Source organism: Atractosteus spatula, chromosome 28 (assembly GCF_055471065.1).
Source record: "Atractosteus spatula isolate fAtrSpa1 chromosome 28, fAtrSpa1.hap1, whole genome shotgun sequence".
Classification (NCBI taxonomy): Eukaryota; Metazoa; Chordata; class Actinopteri; order Semionotiformes; family Lepisosteidae; genus Atractosteus; species Atractosteus spatula.
In genome coordinates, this window is record NC_142733.1 from 4,128,369 (window position 1) to 4,143,371 (window position 15,003).

A 15,003-nucleotide genomic window follows, 5' to 3' on the forward strand; every position below is an offset into this window, starting at 1 on the left:
CCCTGGATGAAACAGTCTACTCACTCCTAGTCTCTCCTCCGGTGGGAAAATGCCTGGACTCGCTGTAATAATTACTATAATAAGCACGTTGTCTGCTCTCGGTGTTGCAAGAGCGCCCCCGAAACAGATACAGCGAGTAGTAAATAAAGCCTACGAAGGAAGAATGCGCTTCCGTCCCGATGTGCCGGGATGTCCAATTTAAGATGCCAACGGCTCAATCAGAGCGGGGAGGGTTTGAAACGCCAACGAGAGCTTTCCTCCGGGGGGGGGGGGGGGGCGGCTTTTTAGTTCGAGTCCAGTAGCTGTAGCGCCCACAGAGCAAAACAAAAAAAAACAACCAACAACAACTTTTACTATACATCTCCGGAGAGGAGGCGTGTGAGAACTGGGAGGGTAGCAATAGTTTGGCGGGACAGCGGTTAAAAAAAAATGTGTTTGGGGTGGGAGGAGGGGGGGGGTATTATACAGAAGAGGGCCGGTGTAAAACCCGGTGCCTCCTTGCTCAGACACGGGGTCGCTTTGCGCTGAGAATTGCCTCAGACTGAGGATCAGGCGGCCGCCCCCCGCCTCCTGCAACTGGCTGGGAGCGACGCCCGCCCCAGCCGCATAATCCACTCCAGCCAAAATATTTATACACAGGCGGAGCGGGCTCGCCCCCACACACTCATTCACCAAAGCGAGGGCCGCCGCCGACGCGACCCATTCAGCGACTCGGACCGTTATCCGCGCTGCCGAGCCTCGAGTCAGCGAGCGAGACGCTCCAAAACCTCCAGACTCGGACTGTGGAGAGACTCACGCGCGTTTAGCACCGGCGCTGGTTATTCATTTTGTTAGGAACTTTAATTTTCACGCCATGAGCTGTTTCATTGCAGTTAATATTATCATATTTGTCGCTTTATGCGACTTTATCGGACGCTACCCAGCAAACGGTGAGTATCCTGCTTTTTTGATTTTTCTTTTTGCATTCGTTAACGTTTACTTTTCGTCGTTGTTGGTTTTTTTTTAAATTACGAGTTCCGAAGTTTTAATTTCCGTCCTTCCCCGCTAAGCAATCTGGATTTAGGCTGTGTTTTTTTATTTCCCTTTCGGCGCTCTTTGAAGATACAGGACGGCTGTGATATCTGTGCTTCTGTTTAGGAGAGATGGAAACGATCTTCAGGGGAAAGGTTGTGATGCTGAAACGTCGCGTCTGCCGTGTGCAACCAAAATCTGTTTATAAACAAGGAGACCTATAATTTAGAAACACGAAAAAAAAAAGATTAAAAACATGTCACAAAATCGAAAAAAAACAGAATCAGTGTTTCATTCAGGAAAAACAAATGCAGTTGAGTTACTGTTGTATATTACTGCACAATGGTTACTATTATAGCGTACTGCTGCTACTGCAGGTATTAGTATTGATTCTGTATCGTCGGCACTGTCGTCATTATTAGTGTTAGTTTTGCTGGTGGCGCTGGTGGAGTCCGGGCAGCGTGACCTGACGTGAGCGCGCTCTGTCTGCTCCGCGGCGCTCTTCCGTCGCGCAGGTGAGCGCGCACCCTGAGCCACGGCCACTCTGTTGGGGTTCCTTCGGTATCAAGGGCCGTGGTGAGGAGGGGTCAGGGGTTTAAACTGGAGTGCAAAGTGTGCCGCCATCTCTTCTCCGGACGTTTTCACCGGGGACAAAAAGGTGTCTTTTTTAGCGGGTAGGAATATATACAGGCTACCTTTGACAAATAATGCATTTGGGGGTAGATTGTTAAAACTTCAATCCCAAGATCAAAATGGACGAAATCTGTAACACGTCTGGCAGCAATATTAATGCAGTCCGGCGTGTTTCCAGCCAGATCCTGTTTTTAACACGCGGTGTAGAAAAAGAGCTCCCTTTTTTAAAAAGTCGTAAATTAGCCGTCAGTACGTCTGTCAATGGCTGGTCCACAACCAGGTATAATATACTCGCCCGTTGCGTCCCAGCTGCCGAGTGGTGGTTACTGTTGGCAGGTTGAAGGCATGATTTCTTTATTTCTCCTAAACAGTCCGGGAGAGCTCTGATAGGTGTCAGTATATTTATAGGCACCAGATGTGCAGCTATACCACGATCCTTTGGGTGTTCCACTGCCAGACATAAACAGGCACTTTTAATCTGCTTGAGAAACCTCTTTGACTCCATCTGACAGAATTGACCAATCTTGTGAATGACCGCAGCTTTCTTTAGAGTAATTCTCTAAGGGAGGGCTGTCTATCCATTCAGACCCACAGACGTCACTAATTAAAGCCCAGGTCAATCAAGTCTTGTCCCTTGATTGCTGTTTTTTATTCCAGTGTTCTCGGAAAAAGCCCTGGAAAACATTTTGGCTAATACACACATGCAATTTATGCAATTATCAACGCATTATGCTAATATATATCTACAGCTGCATAGGTGCATCGCAGACCTGTTTTCAGTGGTGAACATCAGCCTTCCTCCCTTTCTCCCTATAACCAGGGAGAAACCTTTTACTTGCAGTGTTGCAAACTCTTCTTTTGTAACAATAAAGGTGCTGAAAATGATGGTATCATCTTCTTGTTTCAAACCAACCAGCATTACAAAGGAAAAACACTCGGGCGGAACTGGGATATCATGTCAGGCTCAACTAGATCACTGTATGTTGATTAAGACCGAAGGCAGCTGGAGTTAGTGTAGCGCTAACCTTTCTGCAAATACGGTTTAAGATGGTATTGCTGAAGCACTGAATGTGGAGGAAAACGGACAATATGAACATGTAAAGCGCATATGATCCTGCATGACTCCATGTTTCTGTGTGATCCTGTGTGATCTCGTGTTTCTGTGTGACTCTGTGTGATCCTGCATGACTCCATGTTTCTATGTGATCCTCTGTTTCTGTGTGATCCTGTGTGATCTCATGTTTCTGTGTGATCCTGTGTGATCCTCTGTTTCTGTGACTCTGTGAGATCCTGCGTGATTCCATATCTCTGTGTGACTGTGTGATCCTGTGCAATCTCGTGTTTCTGTGTCATCCTGCGTGATTCCATGTCTCTGTGTGATCCTGTGTGATCTAGTGTTTCTGTGTGATCCTGTGTGATCTTTTGTGTTTCTGTGTGTCTCTGTGAGATCCTGCGTGATTCCATGTCTCTGTGACTGTGTGATCCTGTGTGATCCTGTGCGATCTCATGTTTCTGTGTGATCCTGCGTGATTCCATGTTTCTGTGTGATCCTGTGTGATCCCGAGTGATCCTGTGCAATCCCACGCTTCTCTGATTGATCCCCTGTGATCCCGAGTGATCCTGTGTGTTTCTGTGCCCGAGCAGCCGGGATGTGCTGGCTGCAGCAGGGCCGGGAGCCGCGCTGCGCCATGGTGCTGATGCGGGGGGTGACCCACCAGGAGTGCTGCGGCAGTGGGAGCCTGGACACGGCCTGGTCCGACAGCACCCTGCCCATCAACGAGGTCAGCCTGCTCGGCTTCCTGGGGATCGTGCCTTGCAGGCCCTGCAAAGGTAACTGGTTCCACTCCCCCTTGTCACTGTGCACGTTCGAGGACTCTGTCAGGACAGGTGTGCATGAAGAGGCTGCATCACCTTCGCTGTTATCGAAGGTGGCCACATGGAGCGTCACTTTGATCACAGGACTGTGATCGGCAGGCTTAGACAACTGGCTTTGGCAGTACAGGTTGTGCCAGACATGCAGATCACTTCTGATTCGTATATAGGAAATTTCCATTCGCCAAAGTATATGAACTGCAATCAGATCAGCAAATATATTCTCTATATACTGTATTTGCAGTGCAGATGTGCACAATGGATGGAGGAGTATGTTGTCCATTTTCATTATTCCTCGATTGCATTAGTACAACAATGACCAAGAAGAGCCACCTACTTCCCACCTTTCCAGCTCAGGCACAGGCCAGCGAGCAGGAGAGGAGCTGTGGAGACCTGTTGCCCCTGTTCCTCCGCTAACACCTCTGCAAGTCACTGCCAACAAGAAAGAACCCCCCCCCCCCACACACACACACACACACACCAGCTTTCATTGCAGAAAATGTCTTGTTCAATTTAAACACGATAATGGGAAGGGATTTTTCGCGAAGCCATATTTGAAAGCATTTCTCTTTTTTTTTTTATTGGGCCCTGGACTGCATCCAGATGTTTCAAACGCAGCCAGCTGTTTTCGACTAGACTCTACCAGTGCAAGCCATTGGCGAACTCTCAGGGTCACTTGAGGATATTTTAGGTTTTCATTAACTCGCAATCTGAAAATGCTAGGTATCTTGAATACGATCGCTGGCCGGTGTGGGGAATTCTAATGGGGGTGATCGAGAGGGGTGTTTAGTTAAGTGTTTCTTAATGGCTGAAATGCGTGCATGTGGCGGAACGCTGCAGTTGGCCATAAACCTCTTACCGGCGAAATGCCCGAGATTGGCACAGGGTAAGAACTATGCGTGTGACTGGGTTTTTATGTGCTTTTTCACTGCGTTGCATCCTCTTCATCTTCATCATCTCTTTATTGGTACCATTAGTGCACACAGTTAGCCACAGCTATGGCAAGATTCTCATCTTGTGCGAATGCTGTGGAAACTCGTATCTGCAAGTAATAATAATAATAATAATAATAATTGCTTACACTTATATAGCACTTTTCTGGACGCTTCACTCAAAGCACTTTACAGGTAATGGGGATCCCCCCCACCACCACCAGTGTGCGGCCCCACCTGGATGATGCGATGGCAGCCAGAGTGCACCAGTACACTAACCCCACACATCAGCTCTCAGTGGGGAGGAGAGCAGAATGATGAAGCCAATTTATAGATGGGGATTATTAGGAGGCCATGACTGCTAAGGGCCAATGGGAAATTTGGCCAGGACACTGGGTAACACCCCTACTCTTTTCGAGAAACACCCTGGGATTTTTAATGACCACAGAGAGTCAGGACCTCGGTTTTACGTCTCATCTGAAGGACAGCACCTGTTTACAGTATAGTGTCCCTATCATTACACTGCAGGGTGAGCGCCCCCTACTGGCCCCACGAACACTACTTCCAGCAGCAGCCTTAGCTTTCCCAGGAGTCTCCCATCCAGGTACTGGCCAGGCTCACACCTGCTGGGCTCCAGTGGGGCTGCCAGTTGTGAGTTGCAGAGTGATATGGCTGCTGGCAAGTGTGCAAGCAGCTGTACAGTCTTCAGCCCCTCATGGCAGTGTTGGCTTATTTACCCAGTGACCTGATTGAGAAGTAAAGAACTCTCTTGAAATATTGAAGATTTCTCTCTCTCGCATCCGGGTGTTGTAAAAAATAATCGTATAGGTTCACTGTATAATCCTCCTGCAGATAATGTTATACAATGAAGTAAAGATTCATGCTAAAGAGGGAATTGCACACCATAGCCAAATCTGTTTGTCTGTAGGGGCAACGTTCGCAGCGTACCGCAAAAAAGAAGCAAAGAAAGTGCTTCCTTAGTCAGGAATGATGCAGGTTTCACACTGGGGTGTGCAGAGGAAGGATAATCCTGGTCCTCAGGGCAACCGTAGGTCTTCATTCCACCTCAGCTATTCACAGCCAAAACTCAGTTCATTGTGGGCTCTGTAGGATCAATCTAACAGCTTCTCCCAAACCTCCAAGCACTGGTGGTCAAGGACTGGACACCCTACAGACACACTGACCTCCAGTACCAGGACTGGACACTCTGATGACACACTGACCCCTCCAGGACCAGGACTGGACACCCTGCAGACACACTGACCCCTCCAGGACCAGGACTGGACACCCTGCAGACACACTGACCCCTCCAGGACCAGGAATGTCCATTGCTGGTTTGAGAGTTTGCTCCCAGGAAATGACAGAATGAAAAGACCCTTTGCTGTGTGAAGTATGCTTTTAGAAATGCTTTTTTCTTAGCTGAACCACTTGTAAGCTAATTCTGGCTGTTTGCTAAAGCAGTTCAGATAACCGCTGTGGTAGAACAAGATTCCTTTAACATCAGACACATATGCCTGATGCAGGCCCCTTCAGACCTGGTACTCATGCCCCTACAAAAACACTTCTGCTTCAATCTGTGTGTTTTTTTTCCCAGCGCGCATTAGAATCAGTCAGGCTGGCTTGTTCTTCAGAATGAATTCCAGTTTAACGCTGAAAAATTTTTTGCCACTCTCTTAGAGGGCTGTTCCTCGTAACTAAGAGCACTGCTGTGAGCTATGGACTGAATTAGTGGAAAAACACATATCGCACTTAAAAATGAGGCCTGTGGGCTTCAGTTCTCTTTTTTGTTGGCGCTTGCTGTTCTGTTATCACTAAGCTGCATGGTGTTTTGTACCTCACAGGTAAAAGTACAGTAATATTTCTCACATGTGGGCTCTTTCTGTTAAGTGGTTCAAAGCATTCTTTAAACCTGACTCATGTTGACCAATTCTTTGCTGTACCCGAGGTCTGTAAAAACGTGAATAAATCGTGTTGTACTGTTAGCAGACCTGAGAAAAGTAATCCCCTCCTTTTTTGCAGGGTGGAAAAATTTGTGTGTGTGTGTGTGTGTGTGTGTGTACGCGCGCACTCCTGGATAAATGCAGATGAGGAGCTGAGACAGAGAGGGCAGGGGAAAAGAAATATAACAGGATATTAAACCACTGCCAATGGGGAAAATAAAGTAGTTCCTTTTATGGCATTTTGGGGATTTGAAGTTAGACGGCAATATATTTCAAATCAAAAACGGATTCCACTTGTAAAAAAAAAAAAGGCATTGTGAAGCAATTGTGCATTTTTAAAGGGTCTGTGGTGCCATGCGTCATTCTGCTGCGTTTCCCCAGATAGACTGCCAGCTGGGCCAGTCTTTGTAACTGGTGGGCACCTCCCAATATGGCATCTCTGGCTCCTCCTGTCACAGAGAAAGGCTCATTGCCTCAGCAGGTCTCCACCAAAAGCCCTGAATACCGAGCACATGCAGGGGTGTGTTAGCAACACGCCAGCTGAGTCAGGCTGTGCCGGAGTTTCAGTTCAGTGGCGCTGGAGGTGAATCAGAACTTCTGCACCCCGCCTGCAAGTTCCAGAATGCACACTTTGCGGTGCCACCAGTATCTGTGTACATTCTTCTGCGCTGGAGTCAGAGAATGGCCCATTTTCACTGTCCCAGTACAGCATAACCAAAGCATGAGTAAGCGACTTCGTGGTTTCCAGCATGCAAGATGAGAAGCAGTATGCGCAAGGCCTGAGGATGCCCCTGAAAAAGAATTGTAAAAAAATACACAAACCTCCGACCATCTCTTCCAGATCATGCAGTGACAAAGAGGCTGGATACAAATCCACATGTCTTCAGTTAGCACTGCCGGTTACATCTTAATTAAAGCAGAACCCAACTGCGGACGCTGGCGGGTAAATCATTTTTAATGGGGTCTCGCGTCAAATTGCAAAGAATAGAATCAATGTTCAGGATTCATCATCTGCAGAACGAGATTTATGGCTGTGGTCTCCACACGCCCACTCCCGTGTGCCAGAACATGACAGAGAACAGTCTTATGTCACTGGGAGATGTCGCAAGATGTCTTTGGGAAATGGACTGCGTTCTGTGTTGTGGTGTTTTTCTCTTCCAGTAATTCTGCCCGTCTGGAAAACAGAGCAGTTGTCACTGAAGAAGCACGCGCTCGGTTATATCCTTTTGTAACAAGGAAGGAGTGATGGAGCCTGACCTGCGTCCTGTCAATGGGTTGCTGCAGCAGTTATCGTCAGTCAAGGTTTATGTATCAGTGCACGAGCAGTACAGCGGTGTTGTCGGAAATGAAATGTTTTCTCCGTGAGCTGGTTAAGAGGGATAGAAGAGTAGGAGGAGAGAAGTTTATAGGGATTAGGTTAGGATCACGATACAATAAATTATACAATTGCTATTTATAATACAGTAACAGATTGTGCGAACAGAACACGAGGTTAGGAGGTATTTAGCCCTGTTCGTATGTGTCCTGAGAGTGCAAAGTGACAGGAGGGCGCCGGTGCACCCTATCAGTTCAAGGAGGTTGCCTATTTGCCAGCAGCCGTTTGGGTAGATGCAGGCCTCTGCTGTGTCTGGCTGTTATCATCCCTGGCCTAGAGGACTGGGCTGCAGCTGGATTGCACTGTGCATGTGTCCTCAGCGCTGGAGCGGTTTCGTGATCGGGCCCGGGCCCGAGCCCGCGGTGGGGCGGGACCGGGCCCTCACTCCCCTGCTTCTGCGCTCCTCCTCCAGAGTCGTGCGAGGGGGTGGACTGTGGCACCGGGAAGGTGTGCAAGATGAAGCACAGCCGGCCCCAGTGCGTGTGCTCGCCCGACTGCTCCAACGTCACCCGCCGGCAGCCCGTCTGCGGCTCCGACGGCAACACCTACCGGGACGAGTGCTCCCTGCTCCTGGCCAAGTGCCGGGGCCTGCCCGACCTGGAGGTCATGTACCAGGGGGAGTGCAAAAGTAAGCAGCGCGACCTCTCGGCATGCCCGCTAACAGGCCCGCTCTGCGGCTCCTGGAGAAACGCGTTTCTAAATATGACCTAACTGGGAACCTTACTAACCCTCGTCCAAAGACTAACCGTGCCTCTAACCCCAGACTGTTCTTAGTTTTATCACTAACTCTTAACATAACCTCTACCCTAAGTCTTAACCTAACATGAACTGTACCCCGATCTCCACACCGAATCTTAAACTAACCCTGACACAGGCGCCGGACTCTAGCTCATGTAAGTTTGTGTGTCTGGACAATCCTGGAGGCTTTTTAAGTGATAAGTACGGGTTTATTCCATGCTGAGAAGAAAAGAGACACGATGTTTCAGCTGTGGAGCATTGTGACACCTGAAGAAGGCTCCACAGCCGAAACGTTGTGCCTTTTTTCTTCTCAGCATGGAATAAACCCGTACTTTTTCCTTTGCAGCCTACGCATGCTGACACAGCTACCTGCATGGCTTTTTTAAGTGTGGGTATCATATGATCTTTGCAGATCCCAGTTTACCCTTAAACAATCTTTCCAGGAGAGTCCCAGATACCGTGTGCACGCTCACATCCATGCACGGAGCCTCCTAGATTTGTTAAAAGGGGTGTTTTTAAAAGACCTTCACTCCTTTCATATATGCTGGAAATGTGCATATATATCAGACGGAAAGCTGCACCGTATTTCCAGCTTGCATTGCATGTGTCCCCCGAGCCTGACCGCTTTCTGAACGCCTCGCCTCCCAGAGTCCTGCTCCAACGTGGTGTGCCCAGGCACGCACACCTGCGTGACCGACCAGACGGACAGCGCCCACTGCGTGATGTGCCGCACCGCCCCCTGCCCCATGCCCATGGCCTCGGAGCCCCCCATCTGCGGCAACGATAACATCACCTACCCCAGCGCCTGCCACCTGCGCAGGGCGACGTGCTTCCTGGGCAGATCCATCGGCGTCCGCCACTATGGCCACTGCACACGTAAGCCAGCGTCTCGTGGTTAGGTCCTCCCTGCGGCGGGCTCACTGTGCCACTCTCTTGTAAGCGATGGCGAAGGACTGGGGAACCATCATGCAAGTGTGGTACAGCACATTGCGGTTCCTGACAGAAGCAAAGCAAGGCAAACACATGGTATAAGCACACCAGTGCACGTCTGTGTGGCAGGAGTGCAGAAATACAGTACACATTTATAATAATAATTCTTTATACTTACATAGCACTTTTCTGGACACTCCGCTCAAAGCCCATTACAGGTAATGGGGATACCCTCCACCACCACCAGTGTGCAGCCCCACCTGGATGAGGCGCCAGTCCGCTCCCCACACACCAGCTCTCAGTGGGGAGGAGAGCAGAGTGATGAAGCCAGTTCAGAGATGTGCAGCAGTGTAGAAAAAGATCTTTATTCTGCACTCTTATATGCAGGCTAGCTGGTTCTTGTCTTCTTGTGTTACATCATCATCATAAGGACACAAGATAGATCAGAGATGAGAGCAGGCCATTTGGCCCAGCTAGCCTGGGTGGTAGTTAGCATCAATGCTACAAGGATCTCACCCAGCTGTTTCCTGGAAGAAGTCAGAGTGTCAGCTTCAGCTTCATGGCTGGGTATATTCAGAAGTGCTGCCTGCTCTAGGTTTTAAAACCTGCAGCCCCGAAGGGATCTATCAAGGAGGAGGCTGAGCCAGAGTTTTTTTTTTCTGTTCCCTTTTCTTCCTTCCCATGAATCCGGCCGTCATGTCAAGCTCTTCCCTCTCCCCTTGCGGAGTTCACTCCCTCTCTCGTCTCAGGCGCACAGACTTGTGGGGACGCAAGGCTGGCTGGTTCTCCTCTGGTGGTGTTGCCCTCGGTCAGGTCTAGCAGAAAGGCTGTATGGGGCACAGGGCACCCCTGTCGTGTCAGACTTGTCCTGTAAACCGTGGCCCCGCTTCCCTTCCAGACGTGCCGAGGCGTGCGCTGGCGAAGGACGAGAGCGAGGAGAACGCGGTGTAGAGGCTGCCCCCCCCCCCACTCCACCGAAGCCGCAGGTCTCTCGGTTAGCTGCGGGGAAGGAAGGGGATTAACCGAAGACCTGGAGCTGCAGCCAGGAGCGGACAGGCCCTCCGGCTTCCACCCTGGGCCTCTACCATGATGCCCAGAGGCCTTTGTGCTCACTTTCGTCTCGCATTTCGACACAGCTGCAGTCTTCACGGTGCTGTTATTTAGGGTACGGAGGGCTTGGAACAAGCTGGGAGAATGCAGATCTTTAACTCATGCATTCATCCTCTGCTCCCAGTCATCCAGCCTCTGGAGTCTGCCCAGTTTTCAATTTTACATAGATACTCTTTTAATCCCATGAGGGAGACTGCAGTGCAACAGCAGCCTGGTGCAGTCAACACAGCACAGTGTAACGAATGATACAATAATACAACAATACAATACAGTATGTACAGTCAGTTAAAATCAACCTTCCTTCTTGCAGCCTGATCGAGGGAGGTTTAATAGCTTTCTTTAGGGTACCTTATGGACCTTTAAGATTAAAAAGCAGATACAGTATGGCCAAACTTTGATTAAAAACGAAAGCACAGGTTTGATCAAGTCGATGAGTCGTGCTTTCGATGACTCGCGCAATGACGGCATTCTGAAACTTCCTGGTCTGTGTCTCAGGCAGTGTTGTTCCTTCCCAGAAACCTGCAGCCACACTAGAGACCATGACAGACAAGGCGTGCTGGAATGTGAATATTGTACATTCAATGCCACAGATATTTATTGGAGCAAATGGTATAAAAAAATCTGATTTATTTATATATTTGTTTTTCCTGTATACAATAACTACTCTCTTCTTTCAGAGATATATTTATTATTTTTTCCTCCTTTGTTTATATGTTTTTTTAATAAAACATAATCCTGGATTTGTTAAAAGGGATGATTTTAAAAGACCTTCACTCCTTTAATATATACTGTAAATATACACATATATGTATATATCATATGTAAAGCTGCACCATATTCTCAGCTTGCATTGCATGGCTTGGTTTAAGCATGATACTGTTCAATATGATTTTGCAGACTGGACAGACTACATTACAGCTTTTCAATCAAAGTTTTCTTCTAATACCCCTCCTGCAGGAGACTGTAACATGCAAAATGACGTTTAATATTAAAGTCCGTCAAGAGTTTACACTGGGGCTTGTAATTGAGTATAGCCTTCCTTTCTCACAGTCTACCTTGGACGCAAGGTTGCCAGAAACAGTCATTTTCTGCAGTGCTCAGGTAGACAAAGGCACAGGCCCATGATATCCATGAGGAAGAAATCCTCCAATTCACCTAGCTGCTAAAATAATACATCTTCTGGGGCGTATTTTATTTTTCCTGGACAATCCTGTCATCTTTTGTCTGAAGTTAAATCCGCTCAATGCTTTTGTAATTAAATTGCTTATACTGTGGAAGTATAATAATATATAACAATAGTAGTAATGTATAAAACAAAACCACCTTGAACTGATTAAGGATACCGACTTTGTTATCACTATACCCATGTTTATAAACAACTTTTTATTTTTGAAATTGTATGATTATATTTTGCAGTATATCCACTATTTTCTTGGCTGTAAATAGGACCGCATTTACCACTGTCAGATTTGTATGTACCAAGTTATTTTTGTATTTTTGTACTGCTCTTTTATCCCCAACATAAATACTCATCATTCTTAAGACTGTCCTTGCCTGATTGTCTTTTTTTTTCCATTTCCAAACTATCAGAATCATCACGGTTTACAACTGGGGGTCGTACTACCCCGGAGAAAGGTACCAATGTAGAAATGATAATAATAATAATAAGAGATCACTTTATTGGCCATATACAATGTCTTGCATTAGGAATTTGTCTTTCTGCACACCCCAGCTTGCTCTCCATGAGACACACAGACAGGGAGAGAAGCTGGGGGTCAGAGCACAGGGTCAGCCATGTATACATCGCCCCTGGAGCAGCTGGGGTTAAGGGCCTTGCTCAGGGGCCCAACGGAGTAGGATTCCTCTGCTGGCTGCGGGATACGAACCAGCAACCTTCCAGCCACAGTGCCACCACTCCGTCCCTGATGATAATAATAATGCGTTCAGGGCAGGTCTTATATCCCTGGGGAAATAATTCCTGAGCTTTGGAGTGCAGCAGGAGAAGAGCCTGTCACCCATAGAGGGTAAATGAGCTTGGGTACAGACAAGTGACCAGAATCGAATCAGACAAACAGATTGTGAGGTGAGGTACAGAGAACGAGTACCTGTGAGCATGAATGCATGCAAGGTGAGCATGAGGATTTTGAAATCAACACGAAACCTGACAGGAAACCAATGTAAGGACTCCAGCACAGGGGTAATGTGGTCACTTTCTTGCGACCTTATTAAGGAGTGACACTCTGACAGCTGGTTTAAAGGGGGTTTTCTTGAAACTGAACTGTTTTGGGTCTGCTTATACCTTTGATTCTGCCCTCTTGAACAAAGCCACGATCTCATGCTTTTCAATCCATTCAGCATGTTTTAAATAAGATTTTCCATGCCTTCTTGATTTTGCTGACAGGTTTTAATCGAATGAACTACGAGCTAAACCAATTGTAAATGAAACCACAACTCCGCTCTTCTTTTTCATGCATATAGAGTATCTTCAAAACACACTGTGTGTTGTGTTTCGCCTGCCAGGTCAGCCTCTTGTTGTTATATGAATGTGTTTGCAAGATGTCCAGAAAAGATTAATTAAACCTCACACTGTGAGCGACGAGAGCACTGTACGCTACATTGGAACTGAATCCTGTAATTCTGTCAAAGCGGCTGAGCTTTTAACTAACAGCCCTTGACCAACAGTGTACAGAGGGCTGCACTCTTCCTGCTCGTCAGATTGAGCCTGTCCCCTCTGGGGTGCCGGGCGGTCGGTCAGTCAGTCAGCCTGGGTCACGACACGTCCTCTGTTCATAACTGGGCTTCTCTGCAGTGTGAAGACCGCTCTGGTTAGCAACACTATGCGTCTATTTCTGCGTCTATTTCTTGTCTTACCTACAGGTCAGTTCAAGCCTTCTGATACCGATTGCCCAGGAGGAACCTTCCAGCACTCTGCTGCATGGCAGTGGAGAGATCCATCCATCCATTATCTAACCACTTCTTCCAATTCAGGGTTGTGGGGGGGGCTGGAGCCTATCTGGGCGCAAGGAGAGGTACACCCTGGACAGGACGCCAGTCCATTGCAGGGCACACACAGACTCTGACACAAACATACACACTCACACTGGGGACGATTTTCCTCAAGAGGCCAACTAACCTACCTGTAGGTTTTTGCATTGTGGGAGGAAACCAGAGCATCCGGAGGAAATCCATATGAGCACGGGGAGAACATGCAAACTCCACACAGACAGCAGGGGGGGGAGAACATGCAAACTCCACACAGACAGCACCTCTGGACTGGAATTGAACCCGGAGACCCCAGCCTGGGTCCCCACAGATCCTCTTCTCATAACGGTGCTTCTCTGCCGAGTATCTTGTGAAGACCGTTCTGGTTAGCAACACTAAACATCCACTGCTTGTCTGACGTACAAGACAAAATCTTGACGCTACTGTGCCCATTCATTTCAGATATTAAAAGTGTGGAATGGAAGGGAGAAAACACAAGAAAACCTTGCCCCAGTCTGGTTCCATGGAGAAACTCCTAGACTGAGGTGGTGGAGGTAAGAGCTGTTAGGGCTGTGAGTCATTTTCCTGTATTAAATTCCTCTCTTGTTTTCCCCTTTTCCAGAGGCACTCCCGACTGCGCTAGCATCTGTTTTAACTTTGCGTGATGTTTTCATTCAAGGCCAAAGGCCCTTCAGTGAAAGAGAGAACGAAATGTGTTCTCAATAGCAACAACAACGCCACAGAGGGTTTGGAGAGCGCTCTCCTTGTTTCTTCATTCTTATGTTGTTTCCCATTAAAAAAAAAAAGGTTTTGTTTTTCTTTTTGATTGATAGGGACAGAACGTCACCCCAGGCTAAGACAGATCTCGGGCGCGTGATTCGTATTGCCGATCGCCCGTCTCTTCCTGCCGAGCCCTCTTAGGAAGACCACTCCTCACACTGAGCGGCCCGCTAGGCGAGGAAGATAAGAGTGACCTTCTGTGCACAAACAGCACAAACCATCAACTGCAGATTCGTTTCCCTCAGGAAACGTATGAAAGGCTTTGAAAGGCCTGAACGCCTCCCAGGGTAAAGTCCAGGGCTATTGCATGCACAGCAGTTACCAAGAATGGGCAAAAAAATCAAACATCCCATTCGTGTTTTGCAAGAATCACTCAATTATTCAATCAAATCTCATTCTTTTGTTACAGAGAGGGCTGCGTGCTCACTGTGGAGAATCAGGACAGTTATGTGGCTTGGAGGAGTGAGGGCTAGCTGGCAACCAGATCTTTCCTTTCATTTTTATAGCGCTTTTCTGGACACTCCACTCAGAGCTCTTTACAGGTCATGGGGATCCCCTCCACCAGCACCAGTGTGCAGCCCCACCTGGATGATGTGCCAGTCTGCTCCCCACACACCAGCTCTCAGTGGGGAGGAGAGCACAGTGATGAAGCCAGTTCAGAGATGGGGATTATTAGGAGGCCATGACTGGTTCCCCAGGG

General features: G+C 48.0%; 1 protein-coding gene across 1 annotated transcript; it reads left to right on the top strand.

Moving 5' to 3' along the window:
* Positions 1-660: 660 nt before the first annotated feature.
* fstl3 (follistatin-like 3 (secreted glycoprotein)) lies at positions 661-12,086 on the top strand. Its single transcript, XM_088907786.1, has 5 exons — positions 661-929; positions 3,289-3,474; positions 8,176-8,391; positions 9,150-9,377; positions 10,330-12,086. Exons 1-5 carry the CDS (start codon positions 854-856, stop codon positions 10,380-10,382), a joined length of 759 nt encoding a protein of 252 aa, XP_088763912.1. The 5' UTR covers positions 661-853; the 3' UTR covers positions 10,383-12,086.
* The last annotated feature ends 2,917 nt before the right edge of the window (positions 12,087-15,003 follow it).

Coding starts and splice junctions, on each gene's coding strand:
- fstl3 (XM_088907786.1), top strand. CDS start 854: ATGAGCTGTTTCATTGCAGTTAATATTATCATATTTGTCGCTTTATGC. Junction 930..3,288: donor CGGACGCTACCCAGCAAACG/GTGAGTATCCTG, acceptor GTGCCCGAGCAG/CCGGGATGTGCTGGCTGCAG. Junction 3,475..8,175: donor GCCTTGCAGGCCCTGCAAAG/GTAACTGGTTCC, acceptor CTCCTCCTCCAG/AGTCGTGCGAGGGGGTGGAC.